Source organism: Chiloscyllium punctatum, chromosome 39, assembly GCF_047496795.1.
Source record: "Chiloscyllium punctatum isolate Juve2018m chromosome 39, sChiPun1.3, whole genome shotgun sequence".
Lineage (NCBI taxonomy): Eukaryota > Metazoa > Chordata > Chondrichthyes > Orectolobiformes > Hemiscylliidae > Chiloscyllium > Chiloscyllium punctatum.
Genome location: NC_092777.1, coordinates 42,809,030 through 42,834,779, shown reverse-complemented (window position 1 = coordinate 42,834,779; position 25,750 = coordinate 42,809,030). Strand labels below are relative to the sequence as shown.

Sequence of the window (25,750 nt, the reverse complement as noted above, 5' to 3'; positions counted from 1 at the left end):
GTTTCATTATGTCAGCATCAATTGCCTTTTCCTGATCCTGACCATATATTGCAGTCTGGTTTCAATCCAAACGTATTCAAACTCTCCTATTTGACTGCAGGTTGTATTAAAATATATTTAGCAATCACCCACAGTAATTGTTTTGTGATTGCGCAAATGTGCCTGTAACTAAACTTAAATGCCTCCACACAAAGGCTAAAGTTATTCTTTCATTATGGCAATTATCTGGGGATCAAATAAGTAAATGAGCCCAAAATTCTAGAATTACAATCGGAAGTAAAATAGAATAGAACCTCAGAGATAGATATAATTTTCAGGGTTAAAAGAACCTTAGGGGTGGGGCATAACAGGAACAAAGTACTGAGTTGAGGATCAGCCAGGTTCAGAGGCCAAGTGGCCTATTCCCTGCTCCTATTTTCTATGTTTCCGAATGGGAGTAGGTCATTCAGCCTGTCAAGCCCTTGCAGCCTGCCTGAACTTATAGAAGTGATCTAATTTCAACACAAGAATCATAGATACCAACAAGTCCAGGCTGACCCACCCATATCCAATCTCTGTAACAAAAACAAAATTACTGGAAAAGCTCAGCAAGTTTGGCAGCATCTGTGGAGAGAAATCAGGGTCAATTGCCCCTTCCTCAGAACCCTGACCTGAAACATTAACTGATTTCTCTTCACGGATGCTGCCAGACCTGCTGAGCTTTTCCAGCAGTTTTGGTTTTTCTTTCTGATTCATAGTATCAGTACTTCTATCGGTCCCCATCCGTATAACCCCATGGCTAATCCACCAAACGTATGCATTCCTGGACACTATGGACAATTTAGCATAGCCAATCCACCTAACCTGCACATCGTTGCAATATGAGAGGAAACAGAAGCAGCTGGAGGAAACCCAGTTGGACATGGCGAGAATGTGCAAACTCCACACAGACAGTTGCCCGAGATTGGAATTGAACTCGGGTCCTTGGCACTGTGAGGCAGCAGTACTAACTACTGAGCCATTGTGCCATCCAAACAGATTTGTAGTTTTGTGGTGAAGGCAGAAGTTAAACTCAGAATGGCTACTGGAGATGAGGGAAATAGAAGAAGCAGCTAAGTGCTGGACAAGGATCAGAGACCTGTTGCAGCTTCAAGATATAAAATTGAAAGGTGAAACTGTGACATTGGAAGCAGGCAACTTGAAATTGACCAAGGTACTGCACAACGTGCAGTACACACTCTGTTCAAGAAGGTGTTTGTGGCAGTAAGGGCTATTGTCTTGTCTCCCAGAGTTGTTGTTGCATTACAGGAAGAAGCTTGTTTTGTAACTGTATCCACATTCCCTATCCCAGTGTTGCAATCTATTTGTGATTAGGTCACACCTTCATTTATCACCCTGAGAATCCTCCCATGCATAAGCCCTGTGATAAAGGCCACATTTGTCCCAAGGATTTTCATCTGACAGAAATGTAATCAAGCACTCCAATTATCCATCTAAGCACAGTAACAGAATATCTTTGAGCAGCACTAAGAGGCAACCAAGTAGACTGTGGTAAAAGTGAGAATCTATTATCCAAGAGTCGAGTGTCCAGTCAATATCTGAACTTAGTTTTTTTTATGTTTTGAGGGGATACATGGAGGTCAGTTTTCAATGGGACGCATGATTGAGCAAAGAAGCAGACTCACCCTTGGCAATGTCAGAAGAAGAAATGGGCATTTGTTTTGATAAGTTTTCTACAACCGAGTTCCCATTTTTTAAACCACTCAGAGCAAAATAAATCCTGACATTTACAGAACATTTTTAATTTGATTGAATTGTTGGGGCAAGCAAAAAACATTTTGTGCAATGTTGACGCCCCAGGATCTCTGATCACAGAGTCAAAGGTTTTCCTTTTGCAGGCAATGAACAAATTATGCAAGCTATCAAAATGAAATGTTGCCTTCCTTTACAAGTCATTGACAAATATAGGAAGGTATTTTGCTGGAGACTTCAAACCTGTAGGATTTGGACCATGATGCATTACATCTCAACAACTGTTGCATAAAGAGTTCTTCACCCTGGAGTAATTTTAAACAAATCTGCCTCGTGGTAAACTGATGGATTGAGCATCTGTTTTATGGTCTGCTTGACTTTACATTCTATTCACGTGAAATAGCTGTGTAATTTGTCCTGGTCAGAGTTTGCACACATGGGGTCGTGAGAAACATGTATAAACCAAAATAATGAAGTCTCTGTCATCAAGTGATATCTGTGTTTAAGTAACATAAGAGAAGTGCATTCAGGATATACATGTACAATACAGGGATACAATCTCCATCTATTCCTCCAACACTGACTTCATGTGCAACATTCATCAACAATGATGTAAATCAAGATCTAGCCGAACATCACATGAGATGACGTCAATTCAGATTGTAAATCAGTCTTTTTTTTGTTGAACTTTTAATTGCTGAAGCAACAGGAAAATCCATGAATATTAGTCTAACCTGGTCAATTTCTAGCCAAGTGGATTACCTTAAAATTACCACTTCATCATTCTGGGTTTTAATGCATCTATATCCTGAGATAATTCGGCCATCACTATGTTGAATTTCAACAGTTGTTTCACAGTCAATTATGGTCAGAAATGAAAAAGAAAAGTCTGTAAAGTTACAATAGTATTGTAGTATTGCCCAATGTTCCAGTAGTCAATAATTTGTCTGTGCGGCTCACAGCCTCGGCTACTAAAATTGGCCTCACTCCCCTTCAAAATAACAAGTAAATCATTCTTTTTGCATATCACTGGCCAAGATGGCTGTTTGAGAATTATCCATGTGTTACAAGGTGCTTCTGTTTAGTTTTGATGTCTACCGATGAAGATGCAATGCACGAAACAAGCTTCCCACTCTTACTGTTCCCAAATAGCATTTAATTATTCATGACTCTAGTTAACAGCAAAATCGTGACTTCCTCAACTACCAACATCATAGTCCTACAGCAAGACCTAGATCTAAGTTCCTAATCAGATTGGAATTGTTTGTGGAACTTTCAAGTGCACTGCGGGACAAGGGAAATATCACTGCATCAAATGTTATGTAATTATGACAATAGAAATTGGAACAGTTGAAATTGGTTTTGGATGGGAAGATATCAGACTGTAGCAAGCTCTCCCTTTTGGATGTAATGTAGTTTGACACAAGCTGCAATCAGGGCCATGGTGGAGCAGGTGATAGGGCTACTGAAGATCTGGTTCTGCAGTCTGGGAGAGAAAGGGTGAGGTGGGAGGAACTGGTGTCTTCAAAGGGGCGTTCAATATGTTGTTGTGCTGTGTTTTGCACAATTGAAGCAGGTGATCTGATAGATGTTGATGAGCTGGATGACCAGGAGCTATTATCTGAGGAGGATGAGGACGTTGAACTGGAGAAAGCTTACTTTGTGCATGACAGAGTTTAGCTGCATCAGACACTACAAAATAAACACGACCTAAGTGAAACAAGAAATGAAATTGCTGGAGGAAGGCATATATGGAAAGAAAGCAGAGTTAAAGTTTTGAGCCTGATGACTCAAAGAGTCACCAGACTTAAAACATTAACTCTGCCTTCTTCCTATAGATGCTGCCAGGCCTGCTGAGTTTCTTCAGCAGTTTCTGTTTGTGTTTCAGATCTCCGGCATTTGCAGTTCTTTGTTTTATTTTGGGACCTAATTGAAATCCAGTTTGGGTAGGTGGGAGCTGGTTGCAGGAGACGATAATGGACTGTTGAAGTCAATTTGGTTGGAGGCTGCAGCTTATAATTGTTTCCTTTCTGTTCCCTTTGCTGACTGTCAATAAAAGCCCACATTTGGACTTGTCCAAACGCTTGCCTTTATGTGATGCTTCCCTAATGAATAGTGACAAGATACAAGTGCCACTGGGCACTGGGGAAAGAGTAGCAGGCACTTCAAAAAGGGTGTCAGACAAGACTTTTCCATGGGCAAATAAAGTGTGTAGGCTGTTGGCCAAATGGCGACTAGAGTGAGATAAAGGTGTTGCTTGTGTGACAGAGTGCCATCCTTACTAGCCAGGGGCAGCCTAGCCTTGTGGCTGCTGTACCATTATGCTGCCAGTGAGAGACAACGCCAGATTGCTCACGCTTACCGGGCACACATTAATTTCTCAAAAATGGCGCCCATGCATGGGATTCGAGTATATTGGCAGAGATCTGGTAAGTGGTGAGTTGTTCTGGGAACGATACATAATAAGATGGTGATGGAAATAGAGGACAGGGTAGGTTAATGAAGCACATTGTTAAGACTCTATGAGAAATCTTGCTGGGCCTCACAGCAACAATTTCTCCAACAAACATGATGCAATTCGAACTCAACCAACAAAAAAAGATTTAGCCCAATGACACTAATTTCTTTTCTGTTTCTTTTGCAAAATTTAGGACATCTATTTCTATGGAACCATAATTTGTAAATGTTTATTGTTGCAGTTTTCAAAGTTCAACTAGGCTGATTTGTTCTCATTATTACTGTATCAATCAACTGCTATTCAGTAGTTTTAAATGCTCCATAAAAGTGTTGAATGATCTGTGAGGTGATAATTCTTTGTTTCCATTTTATAACGAGCAGTGTTAACAAGTGAACAAAAGGATACATTGGAGTTGTTTTCTATGACTATTTAACATTCCATACATTTCCTTCTTCAAAGCAAAAGAAGAATTTGATAAGATCAGGTTGAGCACCTGTATGATAATCAGATTTTATACTAGTTGACCTGCCAGAAACCGTGAGATAGATGAGGAGGATGGATTAATAAGGTTCATCGGATCTAGGAATTGGTATTCCCCTGCTCAGCATTATTCACATAATCTACATGTTCATGATGAACTGTAATTTCTACCCTCCAAGAAAGCGGATACCAACTTCCTTTCCATTCCTTGCCCATCAATCTGCTTTTGGTAAAATTTCACCAGCATTAACAGCCATCAGCGAATTCTTTGGTTAGTGTGAGAACTAACTAAAACTGAGACTCTTTTTCTCATTAGCTTAATATTTAGCTATCTTATTCATAAATATGTCCTGGAAGAATAATTAAATAGATAATGGAGATGTTTGCATTTAAGTCGAGATTTGAAACCTCTAAAATCTCTCCAAAGAGTGGAGAAAAAGATATACTTATTCAACAAGTATGAAAGTGAAAAGGAGGTGGGGTGGTTGCCATTTTGAAACATTATTTACTTTCAGTCCAAAGAATGAGCATGTCTTAAACTTCTGTGCACCTTCGCAATACAGCCTAGTCTCACCTACCTCATTTGTTATGCCTAATTATATGGCACAAGTAAGTAAAACATGCATTTGTAGGGAGAAAAAATGTGGCTATCTAGTAATCCAAGTATAGCGTGGCTGAAAAGTGGGTTGGCTGACACAGATGTATATGTAAAAATGTGGCTTGGGGACTGGGAAAATAGTATAATCTTATATGCCTGGTTGACATTATCAACTTTAATCATAGTAAATTGAAAATATTTATATCAACACTACTCTTGTATTTTCCAGATGAAGGATTGTGGGACATTCTAATTAAGGATGTTCCAAAGGAAGTAACCTCATACACATTTGGCATGGATATCTTGAAACAGGGTGTGAGCTATGATTTCCGAGTGATTGCAGTGAATGATTATGGATATGGAACACCCAGCTCCCCTTCGCCATCTGTTTCAGGTACAGAATTTCTGTCTTAGGTTGTGTAAATATTTGTTGCATAGAGGCTCATTTGGATCTAAGCCAAGAAATATGAGTCACTTCCTGGGTGGAGTTTCTGTTGTTTCTGCTCATTTGAAGATAAATTCGATGTAAGTTGTGGTGAAAGCCACAGTGCACTCACAATGTTAATAGAATTATCTTTAAATTATGCAATTTTTCTTTTGGTTCTTGCATGCAAGTTCTCTGAATTTATGACTCAGATTTTGCCCAAATTAACCGCTAAGAATTTGGAGTCTCCATAGATGCTTTGTCGTATTCAGTGACATCAGTTACTCACATGCAATCATTTAAGTAGATATTGTGTGAGGCACCACCAGAAAGAAGTAGAGTCTGTGTCCATTTATAGTTTAGATTTAGCTCAGCTTACCACTATCTACACAAATGTTATTAATCTGTAACATGAATAGGAAATAATTAGCTTGGAGTGAGAAAGAAATTTAACATTACAGATTGACAACATTTTGTCAGTTTGTTTCTGTTAATATTTACTGACACAAATTAACCTCAGAGGTGTAACAAGATATGTTCCAATAGGCCATATATGGAATCACAAAATGTGATGTATCTCTCTCCTGTCTCTCTCTCGCATGTGCTCTCTTTCTCTCTTTTCACTGGGTAAAACCTTATTTTCAGTCTGACAACACATACCTGAAGAATCTGCAACCAAACTAAGGATACCAATACTATCCACAGAGTCCATGACATGCTTGGAAACAGGCTATCCCTATACTTGGTCCTCTTACCCTTTGTATTAAGTAATTTCATTGGTGGTTTAGAAGGGCATCGTTGCATCACTTAGAAGGCCCATATTTGTCAAAATGGTTTTTGTGGCCAGATTATCACTTACTCTTCGCTTCATCGTTGGTTGGTGTCTGGGTACTGGTGTGTCACATTCCTGCTGAGGCAACCTCCATTGCCAAAAACTGATGCAGTTACATCGCTTTGAATTGTGCTTGGCCCGTGCTCAGTTAAGCTGACTGCTTCAATACCAGCTCTGGGATTACTATTTTATCTCTCTGCCTGTAAATGATTCTGATTCTGACTTCTCTGCTTGCCCTTGTGGCCTGCTTTGAATATTTGAAGCATCTGATTTCATGGTTTTCACATCTTTGACTTCTACTTGGCTGTTCCCCTCTGTTCAACTTGAGGATACATTGAATAATTTGCCAAGTAATTTGTCTATGGGATGGCGTGAAAAATTGGGTCTCCCTTTTGTGCAACAGTTGGCCTTTGCTCACAAGAACAAAACATTTTCAGCACATGTCTGTAGCTGCTTGAGAGATTTACAACTGTAACCAAGTAATGAGATTCTTAAATTGTTTGAATTATTTCCAGAAACCTATTTCTTATCATTAAATGGCAAAGAACCTTGTAATCTTTTGCATATTTGCTTATGACCTTGTTGATCAAATATCTTAGGTCTGTGTAACCTTTTCTGTAAAATTACTGTCAGTGTTCTTAGTTTCTTAGATTTCTGCCTGTTCTTTTTACACATTTTAACCTGGTACATTCTAAAAGGTAAAGTTGTCATAGTTCCAGAGAACCATGGGTTGGTCTCTCATTAGGTAGAAATGACTCAAAGTGGTTTATCCTCAGGGTCACCACAGCTCAGGTGAGGGGAGAAGTTGAGAAGGAGAGTCCATCATGGTACCCTCAGCCAGTGTGGGAATTGAACCCACACAGTTGCTATCATTGTACATTGCAAGCAACCTATTATGCAACTATTAGTACTTATGCGTAATTATATTAGTAATTATATTAGTAATTATGCGTAAACATTGGCAAATAAGAGAATATAGGTTCCACTTAAAGCATCTGATGCCACTGAATAATGGGCAATGGTTTTCCCCTCACTCGAAGTAGCATGGAGGACAACTCCCTTGAAATTCCAGAAATCCCACAGGAATTATCAGCCAGGACTACCTGATTAGACCAGGTTAACAACACCTTTCCTTGTCCTTTGCTTCGGTCACATTTTTTGAACCTTTTCTCTTCAGCTGACTGGCATGTTAATTTAGTTTTTACCCCTTTTGGTCATATTTTCAGCATTTGCTATTTCTGTTTTGTTAACTTTAAATTTAACTCAGTTGAGTTATCCTCTAATCCATGTAACTCAGCATTCCATGTAATTACCATGGATTGTTAGATGTTCACAATCTTATAAACACCTTCTCAGTTTGGAATTTTCCATTTTTGAACTAATGTGTGGATGAACAGCAATGTTGAGGAGCAACAGGATAGTAAGTGACGTTTGTTCAGGGACTAGAACCAAAGGGTGGAGCCATGAGAAGATTGGACTAAAGTCAAAGGCAGGGGATAGTTTTCAGCAACCAATCCCCTGCCCCCAACATTAGTGCCAAATGCCCCTGGATTGGTACAAATCGAGGTTCCTCCCTCCCTAACCCAATAGTCATGTCACCCAATTGTATCACTTGGCAAGGTTATCACTTTTTCTATTGTCAGGAATACAGTTATTTGAGCCAATAGTGGCCTGAAGGTCTTAACAGATGCCAATTGACCTCAAGGACTCTAATTGGTGGTGGGTTGGACATGTTGACCTTGAACCTTCTCACCCAGAAATTATTGCTTAAGAGTCAAGTGCCTCCCTTGTGCCAACCCACCCATTAAGTTGTCCTCCATGCTACTTCGAGTGAGGGGAAAACCATGGCCCATTATTCAGTGGCATCAGATGCTTTAAGTGGAACCTATATTCTCTTATTTGCCAATGTTTACGCATAATTACTAATATTTATTACATGATTGGTTACGTCAAGAAATATAAAATCATATCCTCCCACGGAGGAAATTCCAGAAATCCCACAGGAACATTCCTTTGATATCTGATCTCATCCAACTAGTCATACTTGATACCTAAGCCTTATTATGGTATTTAGGATTGTAACTATGCCATCTCCTACCTTTATTTGCCTTACCTTGAATGCACACCTTCATAATAGTTGATAATGCTCAGCATTAAAAACATCCCATAGGTTTTCCCCTCCCTGCCCCACTGACGTGAGAGGAAGTGTAACCTTATTGCCTATCCTGACTGAGAAGAGCTAACTATACACAAAGCAGCAATAGTATGTGGGAATTTCCAATTTATGTAGTTCTGTACAAATCCATTTACCAATTGAGTTATTAAAAAAGCTCTTTATTAGATTTAAATTCAGATAGAAAGCATGCTAATAGCATAATATCATAACGTATTTTTCTATGTAGTTATATAGCATGGCTCACAGATTAAATTATGCAGTTTGAAACTGAGCCTCTGAGATTAATTTTACTGTGTTTTAATCTTCTCACTTGATTTTATATTGTACTTAAAATGTTGGGTTATTAGCTTTGGAGTCCATATTTTAAACATGCTAACTCTGCATGACCAGGTAAATGTCACAGTTTGTTCTGAAATAGTAATGTCTTCCCACAAAAGAAATCTTGTATTAGGGTACTCAAAGAATAAAGCAAATGATCCTATCACATCCCACAACAATTGCCTATACACTATATTCACAACGTGAAGCACAATGACCAACCTGAGTATTACTTATATACCAGAGGCAGAGTCTGTGTGACACATCACCTCAACAATAATATAGAAACACAACACTGAACAAGAGGGTAAAAAGAATACTGAGAAGGGGAGAGGAAGAGCAAGGAGGCTTTCAAATGAAAGGTGAATTCTAAAACCATTCAAATTCATTGATGAGGCAAGTTAGTTAAACTTTCAATTCCTACCAAAGCTTTTAGTCCCATTTACATCAAGGAATACTTGGGATGAAGTAGCCACAAACTATTCCACACCTGGTCAACTGTAAGGACTATTTTATTCTAATCTGTGATCATATATATTCATCTGCCACCAAAAACATGTATCTGAAGGTTGGTGTTCGTCGTTTCTCTGAACATTTTTATTGGTAAGTAACAAGAGAACTCATTTTTCATAATGAATCATATTGAAGAATTAGTGATGAGCCCAAATGAAAAGATTCAAAATCTGATCAGTTAAATTGCTAAATTGTAATTATGACTGATCTGATGAAGTTTGCTACATTTCACAGTGAGTGATGCACGACTAATTGAAACAACAGCAACATTTATGCATTAATTCATTCAAGCTCTAAACTGACTCCTGTCACTTACTTCCGCAGTCAGAACAAATCAGCAGATGTGTCATCATGCAAATAAGAAATTTGGATTTACAGAAGTAAACATGAACCCAAGCAATGAGTGATTGGACAGATAAAACCCCATGTGTTTTATTTGTTTTTACTTCCTAAATGGATCCATTGTATTCATGTAGAAATCTGGAGAGTGAAATTTACTGGGTGATGAGAGACAAAGCTGAAATACAGAAGCAACAGTATAATGGCAGAACCAAAATGAAAATTAAGAAGTTGTATTATTCTCTGTAATTGTTGAGGTTACCTAATATTATATAGCTGTTTTAAGCATTATGTATTGTGCACTATTATATATTCCATTTCTTGATCTTACAGCCCAGAATTCAGCCCCATTTTATGAGGAATGGTGGTTCTTGGTGGTTATTGCCTTGGTTGGACTCATCTTCATTCTTCTCTTGGTGTTTGTGCTAATTATCCGTGGACAAAGCAAAAAATATACAAAAAAAACAGATTCTGGTGAGTACATGACAATGTTGCATCAGCTCACTGGGCTTTTGTGAAGTAGATTTTGTTAAGAGCAATTAAACAAGTTTATTCAATATTGTCTATGTTAAAAAGTGTGTTGCTGGAAAAGCACAGCACATCAGGAAAGTCGACGTTTCGGGCATAAGCCCTTCATCAGGCTTCTGCCTGATACGTTGACTCTCGTGCTGGTGGGATGCTGCCTGACCTGCTCTGTTTTTCCAGTGCCACACTTTTCAACTCTGATCTCCAGCATCTGCAGTCCTCACTTTCTCCTCAATAGTATCTATGCAATGCACATAAAAATATAACATCTCAAAGTATTCCAGCCTTGTGATATTTTGCACTAAACTTTGTTAATGGAAGTACCACACCGTACAATGGACCTTGCTTTGGCAAATAATTATGTCCCATCCATATTCAGAATTCATAAATATAAATATTCAAAGTTTATATGTTGGATACATGCATAAGCTGTGACTGTATGCTAACTCTCGCTAGATACTTTACTTAAAAGACTAATGCCAAGTTATGCACAATTGTGAGAAAATTCATGTACATACTGTTCAAGGACAGTTTGCAACATCAATCACATATTTTTTCTATGTAAAACTACAAGAGCAAATAAGTTTGTTTGATATCTGGGTGGATAAATTCACTCAATACTTGAGCTGTCTGGACCAGAAATGCCTAGTTTCTATTCTTGATTTGAGCTGAGGTAACTGATTTCAGCTAGGATCTCATTTAGATTTCAATCATTAGCACAAATATTTTGGGTTTGACAATGGATAACCTAAAAGGGATATTTTGTTTTGGTCATGATCATAGTTCTGTGACAGTTACGTGTATCAATAGTAGAAGTAGTTCAGGTTTAGCTGCTATGGTCCCTGCAGTTAAATAATCTACATAATTCATTCTCGAGGCTGAAAAGCATAAATTAGTAATGCGCAATGCACAATAGAAGTTAATTGAGTACAGCCAAAGTGCCCTGTGAAACACAAACTTTTACTGCTAGCCAAGATGATGTAATTTGGAAAGGCTCTGCATTGTTGTTCCAGGCAATCAGCCAACCTGAAAACAAACCAGAACTCTGACAACATCTCGATAAACAATAACACTCCTTTAGAATATAAAACTTTTTTGACATATAATTAACATGCACTAGTGGGCTTGGATATTGTTCTGTAGTTTAACTTGTTCAGTATGCCAAGGCATGTAGGTAGGACGTCTAAAGTATTACAGTATCCCATAATTAACACTTATGTTGTGGCTCACTGGCTTTAGTTACAATTTTAGCAGCGTAGAACTTAGGAGCAGGAGTAGGCCATTGAGTTCTTCAACCTTCTTCACCATTCAGTAAGATCATGCCTGATTAGGTTGTGGTTTCAACAGTTTTCTGAGGAAGAAAAATCCAGACAAACAACTCTGATGGAAAGAAATGCTCCTCATCTCCCTTTCAAAAGTGAACTTCTCAAACTTGATCTCTGTCCCTTAGTGCTAGCCTCTCCGGGCCACGTTTGTGCATGCCTAACCGTGCTCTCTGAATCCCTGTCAATGCCTCTGCAGATCTCTGAGAGTGAGTAGATGACCAGGGCAATTGGATCTGAGCAAAGTTCACTCACCTTAGTCAAGGCAATAGCAGTGCTGCAAATAAACTTATTGCCCCTGAGTTAAGGATAGAAAAATTGGTCAACGTTCTCAATCCTTTTTGCCACCCCCATTTGGCTTTTTGCCAGTTAATGACTCTTAATCATTTGTTAGCCTCAACAGTGAGTGCCAGGACGCAAGATAGTAGATGGGTGGGACCTTAGTTATACCCAATTCAGTCCTTACCTGATATCACTATTTACACTGTTCCCACTTAAACTAATTGAGGACTAGAGGCCACAGTTTTAAAGTGTTTTGCAAAAGAAGCAAATATAAGTCAAAACTTAGTGGTTGAAAAAGCACCAGCACAGGTTGGGATGCATCCAAGGACATTGAAAGAAGTGAGTAATGATCATAAACTTACATGCTGTCTGGCCTCAGAGCTTGTGCTGGAGGATCTGAGAAGTGCAACTGTGTCCTTGTTCAAGGTTTAAAGATAAGCTTAGCAATTACAGACTAGTCGGTTTAACATTAAAGGTGGGGAAACTTACAGAATCAATTATTTAGGATAGGATTAAAGGTCACAGTGACAAATATGATTTTGCAAATTTTGAAAATATCACCTGCACACCAGGTGATATAGATCATTTAATGTGATTTGATTGGAGAACCTGAATAGATTTGTTAAGATAAAATTATATCTAACTAATTTGCTTAGTTTTTTGAAGAGGTAACAGAGAGGACAAACTGTTGATGTGGTGTACATGGACTTCCAAAAACCAATTGATTCATTGTGACACAAAAGACTTGTGTGAAAAATATAGCTCATGAATAAAAGGGACAGTAGCAACATGGATACAAAATTGATTGATGGATAGGAAACCAAGAATAATGGTTAATGGGTATTTTTGGACTTGAATATGGTTTGCAGTGGAATTCCCCAGGAATCAGTTCTGGAACCGTTGCTTTTCCTGATATATTTAAATGATCTATATCACCTGGTGGGCAGGTGATACTTTCAAAATTTGCAGACAGTACAAAACTGGGGACCATTGTAAACTATGAAGAGGACAATATAGAACTTTAAAAGAACATTGAAAAGAACATTTGGAATGAATGGAGAGATAGCAGGTGAAGTTCAGTGCAAAGGTATGTGATGTGATGCATTTTTGTACACAGAACATGTAGAGACAATACAAGTAAAATTTGCTTTTCTAAAGGATATCCTGAAGAGAGAGGTGTACATGTGCATTCATCATTTAAGGTGGTAGGATAGATAAAGAAAGCAGTTAATAAAACATACAGTAATCAGGGCTTCATTAATAGGAGCATAGCGCGGAAGAGCAGGGAAGTTATAATGAACCTATTTCAGAAACTATTTAAAACTCAAGTTGGAGAAATGTGTACAGTTCTGGTAACCACAATTTAGGAAAGAAGACAATGATTGGAGAAAGTGCCAAAGATGTTTATGAAAATGGTTCCAGTGATGAGAAACTTTAGTTGTGAGGATAGATTGAAGAAACTAGTTTTCCTTGAAGAAGAAAAAGCTAAGAGGAAATCTGATAGAAGTTATTAAAGTAATCGGGGCCTGGACAGAGGGAGAACCTGTTCCCACTCATAAACTAATTGAGAACTAAAGGACACAATTTAAAGCATTTTGCAAAATAAGCAAATACAAGATGAAAGAAAAGAAATGTAGTTAAGCTGTGGAAATGCACTGCTGGGAAAGATAGCATGTGAATAAGAAGGCTAATGAAATATTATTATTTATTATGAGAGAATTAGGCATAAAATTAGGCTGTAATACTTCAGTTATATAGGGCATTGGTGAGACCACATCTGAAAACTCTGCAGTTTTGGTCTCCTTGTTTAAGGAAGGATGCAAATGCATTGGAGGCAATTCAGAGGAGGCTTATTTATTAGCTGATGTCTGAAATGAGCAAGTTGTGTGATAAGGAAAACGTGGGCAAGCCAGTGAAATCACACCAGCTTTCAGAAAACTGAGGAGTGATTTGATTAAAGTTTACAAGATCCTGAATGGTGCTGCCAATGTAGATGTGGAAAGTATTAATTCTTATGGTCAAGTCCAGAACAAGGAGACATTAGGTTAGCCATGATGTGGAGGTGCCGGTTTTGGACTGGGGTGGACAAAGTTAAAAATCACACAACACCAGGTTATAGTCCAACAGGTTTATTTGGAAGTACAAGCTTTCGGAGCGCTGCTCCTTTGTCATGTAGCTAGTTACACTCTGAAAGTTGGACTCTAACCTGGTGTTGTGTGATTTTTAAAATTAGGGGTCATTCTTTAGGTAAAAGATGTAGCATTTTTTTTCCCTTGAGAGTTTCCTAACTTGGAAATTCTGTCTCAGAAGACAGTAGAATCAGGGTCTTTGAATAGCTTTCAGGCAAACATAGTGAGCTTTTAGTTAGGCAAGAGAATTAAAGGTTATCGAGGATAGATGGGAATGGGAATTCAAAACACAATGGGTCAGCCATGATCTTACTGAATGGCTGAGAAGGCTTGAAGAGTCAAATGACTGACTCCTTCTCATAATTCCTCTGTGTGGTGAAAGCAGGTTCAAGGTGAGGCATTCGGGGGCAATGGATGATTGTTTAAATAGAAGCGACATGCAGGGTTACAAGGAGAATGCAGACGATTAATTTGCAGACGATACAAAGATTGGTGGAGTTGTGGATAGTGAGGAGGGCTGTTGTCGGCTGCAAAGGGACTTAGATATGATGCAGAGCTGGGCTGAGGAGGGGCAGATGGAGTTCAATCCTGTCAAGTGTGAGGTTGTCCATTTTGGAAGGACAAATAAGAACGCAGAATACAGGGTTAACGGTAGGGTTCTTAGTCAGGTGAAGGAGCAGAGGGATCTTGGGATCTATGTTCATAGTTCTTTGAAAGTTGCCACTCAGGTGGATAGAGCTTGTAAGAAGGCCTATGGTGTATTAGCGTTCATTAGCAGAAGGATTGAATTCAAGAGTCGTGAGGTGATGTTGCAGCTGTACAGGACCTTGGTAAGGCCACATTTGGAGCACTGTGTGCAGTTCTAGTCGCCTCATTTTAGGAACAATGTGGAAGCTTTGGAGAGGGTGCAGAGGAGATTAACCAGGATGTTGCCTGGAATGAAGAATAGGTCGTACAAGGATAGGTTGAGAGTGCTAGGCCTTTTCTCATTGGAACGGCGAAGGATGAGGGGTGACTTGATAGAGGTTTATAAGATGATCAGGGGAATAGATAGAGTAGACAGTCAGAGACTTTTTCCCTGGGTACAACAGTGTGTTACAAGGGGACATAAATTTAAGGTGAAGGGTGGAAGGTATAGGGGGGATGTCAGGGGTAGGTTCTTTACCCAGAGAGTGGTGAGGGCATGGAATGCGCTGCCTGTGGGAGTGGCAGAGTCAGAATCATTGGTGACCTTTAAGCGGCAATTGGATAGGTACATGGATAGGTGCTTAAGCTAGGACAAATGTTCGGCACAACATCGTGGGCCGAAGGGCCTGTTCTCTGCTGTATTGTTCTATGTTCTATGTTCTAACCCATGAGACTGGCACTTAGTCAAAATGCTCAGAGAGCCAGTGCAGTTCAATGGACCAAATTCATCTGCACCATAAAGATTCTGTGATCCTGTTAGGTGAAGAAACGATAATTTAAGGAGTTAATACTCTTTATTTGCATCAAAATATTTTGTAACAGCACAATATATAAGTAGCAAAATTTACTATTTCCAACAAGTAGAAATCTTGAAAGGACTGAATTCTGTTGTGGTTTAAGGTTTGCTGGATGGAAATCAAATTATATGTATATATCCATGCATTCTATCTTTAGACGCAGTTAATGTTACTTAATGACTGAGAACATACTTTGTAGTTCCCCAGCTACAGCCCTGGGGGTGTACTTTAACTTTAGGCTGTGGACAGCTATAGAATTGGGAAGTCCATTCTAAATAGGGCCTGTTATGCTAGAAGGAAATGTGTTCTTGTGTGCCAAGAATACATCATCACAATATCAGTGGTTCTGAAACTATGCTTGTGTTTCCTGCAAAACCAGTCAATAAATTAACTATGAGTGTATTTGTAGCCAGCTGCTCCATAACCAAAGTGATTTTGAGACACGTCCCGATATCTTTGAAATTTGATATGTCACTCAAAGCTGGAAACAATCACATGATTGAATAACCTTTTATATTTCATTAATTATTGGATTTATTTTTCAAGAAAACACTGATGTTTGTGGACAGCACTACTAGTAGGATAGGTTGGAACTTTATACCCTCTCCCTGGAGGTTGAAAGGGCCAAGGACATAAAATTAGGTGGCATGTCAGAGGTCACATGTCCATCACCTACTTTAACCTCTACTTAAGTCTTACCATCAGTGAGTAGGTGTCAGTTATCCCACCTGACCTTAGGTCAATTGAGGCCCTCAAATGGATAATTGAAAGATCACCAAAATACATCCTCCTACTGCCTCTGGTAGTGGGAATGCAGGATTATCCACCCTGCCAGGAGACGCTTCCAGAGTATATTGGCTATGGGCTTGGGCTAGATTCCCTTCTTCGTCTGCAATGAAAATGTTCTTTTCCTCACCAATCTTGCTTGTTTTCCTACAACTGAGCCTCATAATTACCCAGCAAAGCCACCCTGACCCCCACCCCCCCTCCGCCTCCCCTGTATTTCAGCCTTCTCCATTGTTTCTGGTGTGGGGGTGCTCTCACGGCCATTGCTCCCAGTGGCACATTTGGGCCTGGAGAGCTGCCAGATTAATGATTCACCAACAGCTCTGTGAAGTAGGACACACTTGCATGTGGGGGTGGAAGCAATAGCATTAATAACAGTTAATAACCAGGTGGTCTTTAAATTTTGTTGGGCTTTCCTGCCCTGTGTGGGCAGATTCACCCAAGACATTTCAGCTTGGCGATAAAACTTCCATGAGGAAAAGACAGCCAAAGGATACGCAATTTTTGAATGTTACACTGCACAGCAAAAGCAAAACATTAATTTTTGCTGCAAGGATTTTGAAAAACTTATTTTGACTTAGTTCCTAAACAAGTGAAATAATCAATGTAAAAAGAGTGTCCTGTTTCTTTACTGTTATTTTAACAGTCTCTCCTGAAAACATTGAATCCTTGCAGGATCATAGAATCCCTACAGTGTGGAAGTAGGCCGTTCAGCCCATCGAGTCCATAACAACCATCAGAAGAACATCCCACCCAGACCCAGCCCCTGCCCTGTGGCTGTAACCCTACATTTCCCATGGCTAAACCACCTAGCCTGCTCATCTCTGGACACCATGGTCAATTTAATGTGGCCAATCCGCCTAATCTACATATGTTTCGACTGTGGGAGGAAACCCATGCAGACATGGAGAGAATGTGCAAACTTTACATAAACAGTACCTGAGGGTGAAATCAAATCCAGGTCCCTGGCGCTGTGAGGCAGTAGTGCTAATCACTGAGCTATTGTGCCTCCCTCAGTAGTTCATAGTTCAGTCAATAGAGTATCCTCCAATAACTTGCCCAGAGTGGTCACTGAAATAACTCCACAGAAGCCAGTACCCCGTCACCAAGTCATCCCTAATTTACAGATGGACAGTCCTTGACACTAATCCAGTTTCCTGCCAGCCAGCTCTCGGAGTGAACAGAACTTCTGACACTCCTGTTTATATCTGTCAGACAGGGTTCCCTGCTTGAACCAGATTAACAGCCCAATCAGGGAACTCATATTCTGTGAGGCCTACTGGGCTGACCTCATTACAGTCACTACAGTCACTATTGAAGTGTAAATCTCGTGGCCTCACAATGACTGTAAACAGGCTATTCAATTGTAGACAAGCATCACAAGTTTCAGAGCCAGTAGCATCTGTGGGCAGAAAATAAAGTTAATGTTTCAAGTCCAATGATTCTTCATCAGAAGTGGTCAATTTAAATCTCCCCACAGATGCTGCCAGATACCCCCCACCACCCCCCCCCCCCCCCCCCCCCGTGTTTGTTCAACAATTTCTGTTTTTATTTCAGATCTCCAACATCCGCAGTTCTTTGTTTTATTTATCACCTCTCAGCCTGTCTTTAATTGATGTTAAAACATGCAATTCCCATTGGGGAAAATGACCAAAAGGAGAAGACCTGGGTTTTTTTGCACTTACATGATGGGATAGAGGGCGTTGGTATCATCTTCAATATTACATTGACTGTAATCAGCAAAGTCACCACAGTAGAAGGATTGCCTCAGTTTCTATTCTTTGAATACATTTTTTTTAGATTAGATTATATTACAGTGTGGAAACAGGCCCTTCGGCCCAACAAGTCCACACCGACCCACTGAAGCGCAACCCACCCATACCCCTAACCTAACAGTACGGGCAATTTAGCACGGCCAATTCACTTGGCCTGTACGTTTCTGGACTGTGGGAGGAAACCGGAGCACCTGGAGGAAAACCACGCAGACACGGGGAGAGCGTGCAAACTCCACACAGTCAGTCGCCTGAGGCCGGAATTGAACCCGGGTCGCTGGTGCTGTGAGGCAGTAGTGCTAACCACTGTGCCACCGTGCCACCCTGTCATGATCCTGATGAGAAGTTGCATTGGAAGCTACACCCCACTATTCTATCAGTCACCATGAATGTGAAATATGACCAATTTAAACATTAGGGTTGTTAACATCTGACTGTGACCACAATCTAAGACTAAAGAAATTCACACCAGGCTTCATCAATGAACAGGAACAATGATCTATAATAAACTTATTATAGATCATAATAAACTAAAGAGTGGCAAAATGGATTTTTAATTATTAATATGTAACCTTAAATGATACCTTATTTAAATCCAAATGCATACACATTCATTCACAAATATGATAGACAAGACAGATCTGACAAACAATGTTTGGAGGAATATGGAGGCAAAAGGAACAAAGTCTGTGGATCAAGAGTCCAAACTGCACGTGGAAATAAAGTGACTTTCTCAATTCTCTTTTTTTTTGTGATGTTATTATACCAACCGTAGTGATCCTCCCCCAATATGTCGACTCTCCTGCTCCTTAGATGTTGCTTGACCTGCTGTGCTTTTCCAGTACTACACGTTTTGACTCTGAGTCTCCAACATTTGCAGTCCTCACTTTCTCCTCAATCAGTTGGACCTAGGTCTTGTCTTGAGATAGAAGTTTTGTTTTTATTTCTGCTGAGTCTTTGAATGTTATTTGTTATCCTCTCACATTGTGGGAGAGAACTGGATTGCTTGCAGAGTTTTGGAAGAATAAGAGCTCAACTGCTTCACTCTCCTCTCAGTGCTGTAATAAACTGCTGTTTAACACTAATCCAAAAATTATTGCTGTGTATGTTCTTTTTCTCAACCGTAGGTGCCTGGTGCCAGTGTGTTTCACAAATTTATCAAATCCAGCTTCAACCAGAAGTTACGTACTCTTCTATAAACAATAATTGATTTCCAGAGTTCAAACTTTGCTTAGGGTTATGTAAAAAAAACCTCATTCCTCCCCTACAAAACAGCTGTTCAAACTTACATTTTCCAATGTATAATTCAACTCAGTTATATGTAGTTCTTACATAATTATCAGATAAATTGATTGAATCATTATCAGAATCACCATCAGCTGTGGCTCAGTTAATAACGCTCTTATCTCTGAGCCAGAGTGGTGAGCAGAAACCTTACTCTAGATAATTGAGTTCAGAGGCTGATATACCAGGGCAGTATCAAGGGAACACAGCAATGTCAGAGGTGCTTACAATACTATGTTGATCTACCATGCTACATTTGTAGCACTCCAGCAATCCATGTGAGGCTATCTCTGGCTCCCTAATGATTGGAATGGATATACTTCTGACTCCCTGCAAGTTGGTCTGCTTGCAATTCCCACAATCTTCAGTACTCTTGCGATTTCTTAGTGGAGATGTGCATCTAATAGGATTGAACAGTTATTCATTTAGCTTTCTTGCCATTTTTGTCAGGAAATCTGTCCAACTTCCTTACATCTACTGGTCTTGGTTATGTCTCAAAGATTCCAAAGTTATGTTGTGTCTTCAACAATAAGGAGGCACAATCCAAACTACTCTATGTTGGCTCAAATCGATCATCTGTCTTAGGTGTAGCAAATCTATTTATTCAACAATTCTAATTTATTGCAAGTTAACATTTTCTCCAAATTAAACAATTACATAATTTTACCAATGATATAAGTAGGAAATGTACTGCTTGCAAACTTTGGGTCTTTTTTTGATTAATTATAGCTTTATGTCAATGGTGGATCTGCCATCTGTTAAGTGTGGTGGCCTGCAGGGTGAGCACAACAGTCTTTCAATAAGTACAAATCACTTCTCATTTACAGAAAAGGATGCAGGATTAAACCAAATTTGTTGAACTTCTGCCATATGCAACAAAGAATAATTCAGGCATTCTGTTAGCACCCGGGAGGAGGAAATGGCCTTTGGGTGCAGTGTTTATAGCAAGGAAGTTGCTGCAAGCAAAAGAATAAGCCACAGATATGGGACAGCTGTTAAAGAACTATATTCCCACTCAAATGTGGTTTACAATATTCTTGTTATTTATTGAAAGATTAGTGTTGAGAAAAATGTTGATAATTTTTGGCTGTATACTTACAAAATGAATGTTTTTAAATATGTTGCTTGAAAGACATGTCAAATGATCATTTTGTACAGAGTTCACTCAGAACTCTGAGGACAGCCCAAACTGATTTTGCATTTTGTAAAGAAATGCTTGATGTCTTGTTATTCAGGCAGCATACCCGAACTTAGTTTGTGGTAGAAATTTGCAGTAGAGCTGTGACTGGGTTATTGCTTATTTCACTTCCTTTAATGTTGATGAATATTAGCCTGCAGTCTAAATGGAAAGGATTGATCACATCTATTTTTTATTCACTAATGGCATGTCGACATTTCTGGCTTAGCCAGCATTTATTGTCCATCCCTGACTGCCAAAAGGGCAGATAAAAGTCAACCACATTGCTATTGGTTTGGAGTCACATGTAGGCCAGACCAGATAAGGATGGCAGATTTCCTTCCCTAAAGGACATTCGTGAATAGTTTTTCTGACAATCAACAGTGGCTTCAGGTTCATTATTAGATGGTCACGTTTAATTCTAGATTCTGTATTGAATTCAAATTCCACCAAGTCCCCAGGACACTAGCTCAGTTTCTGGATTAATAGCCTAGGCCATTGCCTCTACATTGAGGTAAATGACCCAGAAGATTAGAAGGGAAAATACAGACATCCTTCAGGTGTTTACTGCAGACTGATGAAACGTTTTCTAACATAACAGAAGCAGAAATTGCTGGAGAAACTTAGCATGTTAGGCAGCATCTGTGGAGGGAAAGCAGAGTTGATGTTTCAGGACAGATGACCCTTTGTTAGAAATAGTAGTAACTAGGAAATGTGGGTATATATGCTGAAAGCAGGGGTTGTCGAATAAAAGACTGAGAGGAACGGAGCGAAAGACAGTTAGGAAGACAAAGGGATGGATATGGTATGCCAGGGAAGGAGAAAAGCTGATAATGGGGACAATAAGCAGGTGAAAATGGGTTGGCATCGCTGAAAGTGATAACAAGATCTGGGGTGTGGGGGTGCGAAAACATGAAAGACGGTATTCAGGCCCTAAAATTATGGAACTCAATATTGAGTCCAGAAGTCTGTGGGGATTTCAAATGGAAAATGAGGTGGTATTCTTCTAGTCTTGTTGGAGCACTACAGTGGAGTGAGATAGAAATGATAGCCAGGGAATACAGTGGTATGTTGAACTGGCAGGTAGCAGAAAGCTCAGGGTCATTTTTTGCAGACAGAACATCGATGTTCCACAAAGCAGTTGCGCAACCTCCAATTCATCTCCCCAGTGTAGAGGAGACCACATTGTGAACAACAGTACAGTAGACTAGATTAGGTGAAGTGCAGGTAAATTGGTGCCTGGAGCTTGGATACTCAGGAGGGAGGAAGTAAGCGGGCAGATGTTATACATCCTGTGTTTGCCTAGGAAGATGCTGTGCGATGTGGGGAGATGTTGCGAAGGGAGGAGAGTGGACCAGGGTGTCCGAGAGGGAATGGTCTATGCAGAATGCTGACAAGGGATGGGTGAGGAATATGTCTGGTTGTGGCATCCCTCTCGAGATGGTGGAAATGGCAGCTTATGATCCTTTGAATATGGTCACTCATGGGGTGGTAACTGAGGACTAGTGGGATCCTATCGATGTACTGGAAGGAAGAAAAAAAGTAGGGGCAAAAGTGCAGGAAATGGGTCAGACCCAGCTGAGGGCCCTGTCTATTCTGTGGCAGGGAATCCTCAATGAGAGAAAAAGATGACGTTTCTGCAGAGATTAGAATAACCAGAACAGATACCAAATAAACAGAGGAACTGGGAGAATGGGATGGACCGTTACAGCATGCAGGATGACTCCCAACAGGGTTCCCTGGTTCTCACTTTCCACTCTGCCAGCACCCATATCCACTGTTACCTCTGACAAAGGATCTTAAGACCATAAGATATAGGAGCAGAAGTAGGCCATTTGGCCCATCAAGTCTGCTGCGCCGTTCAATCATGTCTGATGTGTTTCTTAATCACATTCTCATGCCTTCGCCCAATAATCCTTGCTTCTCTTATTATCTCTGACTTAAAGACACTCAGAGGCCTGAACTCTACAGCCTTCTGTGCCAATGAGTACCACTGATTAACTGGCCACTGGACCCAAAACATTGACTCTGTTTTCTCTCTGCAGAGGCTGACAGACATTCTTTAGCTAGTTTGGTTTCTGTTTCAGATTTCAATAGTTCTTGGTTTTATTAAACTCCTTCTAACTTTTAGTGCAGTTGGATTTTAATGTTAATGAAGCTTTGACAACTTTTAAAAAGATTTAAGACCATTTTAAAGTTTTAACCCATTCAATAAAGAAACAAAATATTCTTGACTTTTCCACAGGGAGTTGTCTGTTGCTAAACTCCAACCCTTGCCATACAGGCAGCACTCTGGTGACTCACCTAAATGGCTTTTAAAATTATCAGAGGTAAACCTGGCCCTGTCCACCAGGAGTCACCAGAAAGTAGTCAAAGGTGCCACTATAAATATTTGACATTCCTAAATTTGTTTCTTTAGTCAACTCAAGAATACCTTAATGGAAGATCTGAAAAGAACTTGAAAGAGTTATACAATTGCTGCCTCCAGACGCAAAACTAGTTAATCTGCACTGTTACCTTCGGGTAAAAACTCAATTATGCGTCGATTTTTATTGACCCTACATTGCTTCACATAATCTATGTTTAAAATAATATGAATATACAATTCTTTTAAGCTTACTGGACTTAACATCCAGATAAATTGTCCTGAATTCCTAATGATCTCAAAACAAAACTTAAAATCGCACATAACATTTTACTGTAATCTTAATTTTTAGTTAATGATTTACTGTGTGCCCAGTTATTTTCACTGGTTGGTTGTAAAAGAGTTGCAAGATGTTGCAGAAATGTTGCTCAACAAATTACATATAAAGTTTGTTGAGAGCTTATCTACTTCATAGACTTTGGCTCCCTTGTCCAATAAAAGTTCAACTATTTCGCAATTCTGTGGGAACTCTGAATGAGTATTCTCTTCTGCAATTTGGAACTGACTGTAGGTCCACTGACTAAAATCTGTAATTGCAGCCCTTAGAAACAAAGTTGGCAACTTTCTGGGAAGTAAAAGCTAGATTTACACCAGGTGGCTCACTTTATAAACAGCCAGTGGGAAAGTTCAACTTGTTCGATTGGAAAGTAAATGAATGTGTTAAAAATAAGCAGAACATTCTATGTCCATAGTAAAACATGTTATTTTCTCAGATGACCATTCCCAGCACTTTGTGGTATTTGCCACCGCTTGCCAACATGTGGTACTAAATAAGGGTGTTTTATGGTAATTTTCTGCCACCAATCCACTTTGTCCAATCTAGTGGTTAGTCGTAGAGGTTACACCACCATAGAGGACCTACAGAAGAAATATTATTCTTAAATAATGGGAAGGTTCATAGCAAAAAGTACATCCACATTTAGTCAAGTATAGTTACTTTGATCTCAGGAAGCTGGATATGATCCCTTTGAAAGCCACAGTTGGACTCCTTTTATGCATGAGCAGACTTTATGTATCAGCAGAATGTCCAACATTTTCTTGCCAAAATTTCTTGTTTAATCAGTGAATTAGTAAAAGTGATAGTGTTGCAATCTATCTTGAGATCTGTATTAGGACATATCTGGGCAATGTAACAGATGATTGCTAGAATTGTTGTGGAACAATAAACTTTACAAATCCCAAAATATTGGAAGAAACAGAGTTCAATTTATTTAATCGTTTTATTTACTGTGTATTTGGTTCTGTGGTAATATACCAGCTATTGTTTCTTTTAGGCTGGTTAGCTGTCTATCTAATATATTAATTTCCTCCAAGGGAAAATTTTATCCATTGACTAGTCACTTGTCAGCAATGACACTTTCACCTAAACACCTGATTTAGCTTTAAACCATTGATTTCACATTTCAAATCCACAATCAGTTCCAACAGCCATAGTGCGGTCTCATGGTAGATTGTTGACAAAAAGGCTATGTTCAATGCCAGTCTGGCTAAGTAAATTTTTCTTGTAATCCACAGGTTTTAAACATGCAATTTTGTTCTGGAGAGTTATGTAGCTTTTTCAAGTTGCTTTCAATGAACACTGTATTTTCAGGATTCTATTGCAAATTAGTGAGTAGTGCAAATAAATAAATATCACTTGAAATAACAAAATACTATGAAATTAAGACAGAGTCATAGAGATGTACAGCATGGAAACAGACCGTTCGGTCCAACCCGTCCATGCTGACCAGATATCCCAACCAAATCTAGTCCCACCTGCCAGCACCCGGCCCATATCCCTCCAAATTCTTCCTATTCATACACCCATCCAGATGTCTCTTAAATGTTGCAATTGTACCAGCCTCCACCACATCCTCTGGCAGCTCATTCCATACACGTACCACCCTCTGCGTGAAAACGTTGCCCCTCAGGTCTCTTTTATATCTTTCCCCTCTCACCCTAAATCTATACCCTCTAGTTCTGGACTCCACAACCCCAGGGAAAAGACTTTGTCTATTTATCCTATCCATGCCCCTCATAATTTTGTAAACCTCTATACGGTCACCCCTCAGCCTCCGACGCTCCAGGGAAAACAGCCCCAGCCTGTTCAGCCTCTCCCTATAGCTCAAATCCTCCAACCCTAGCAAAATCCTTGTAAATCTTTTCTGAACCCTTTCAAGTTTCACAACATATTTCCGATAGGAAGGAGACCAGAATTGCAATATTCCAACAGTGGCCTAACCAATGTCCTGTACAGCCGCAACTCCTGTACTCAATACTCTGACCAATAAAGGAAAGCATACCAAACGCCTTCTTCACTATCCTATCTACCTGCGACTCCACTTTCAAGGAGCTATGAACCTGCACGCCAAGGTCTCTTTGTTCAGCAACACTCCCTAGGACCTTACCATTAAGTGTATAAGTCCTGCTAAGTTTAGCTTTCCCAAAATGCAGCACCTCGCATTTATCTGAATGAAACTCCATCTGCCACTTCTCAGCCCATTGTCCCATCTGGTCCAGATCCTGTTGTAATCTGAGGTAACCCTCTTCGCTGTCCACTACACCTCCAATTTTGGTGTCATCTGCAAACTTACTAACTGTACCTCTTGTGCTCGCATCCAAATCATTTATGTAAATGACACAAAGTAGAGGGCCCAGCACCGATCCTTGTGGCACTCCACTGGTCACAGGCCTCCAGTCTGAAAAACAACCCTCC

General features: G+C 39.7%; 1 protein-coding gene across 8 annotated transcripts in view; it reads left to right on the top strand.

Moving 5' to 3' along the window:
* The window catches only part of sdk2b (sidekick cell adhesion molecule 2b), a 951,812-nt gene that overhangs the window by 821,150 nt on the left and 104,912 nt on the right, over nucleotides 1–25,750 (top strand). For all 8 annotated transcript variants that reach the window (XM_072558555.1, XM_072558553.1, XM_072558550.1 and 5 more), the window contains 2 exons: nucleotides 5,497–5,661; nucleotides 10,203–10,343. In XM_072558555.1, the coding sequence (XP_072414656.1) occupies nucleotides 5,497–5,661; nucleotides 10,203–10,343 (306 nt within the window). The remainder of the gene's footprint in view (nucleotides 1–5,496; nucleotides 5,662–10,202; nucleotides 10,344–25,750) is intronic.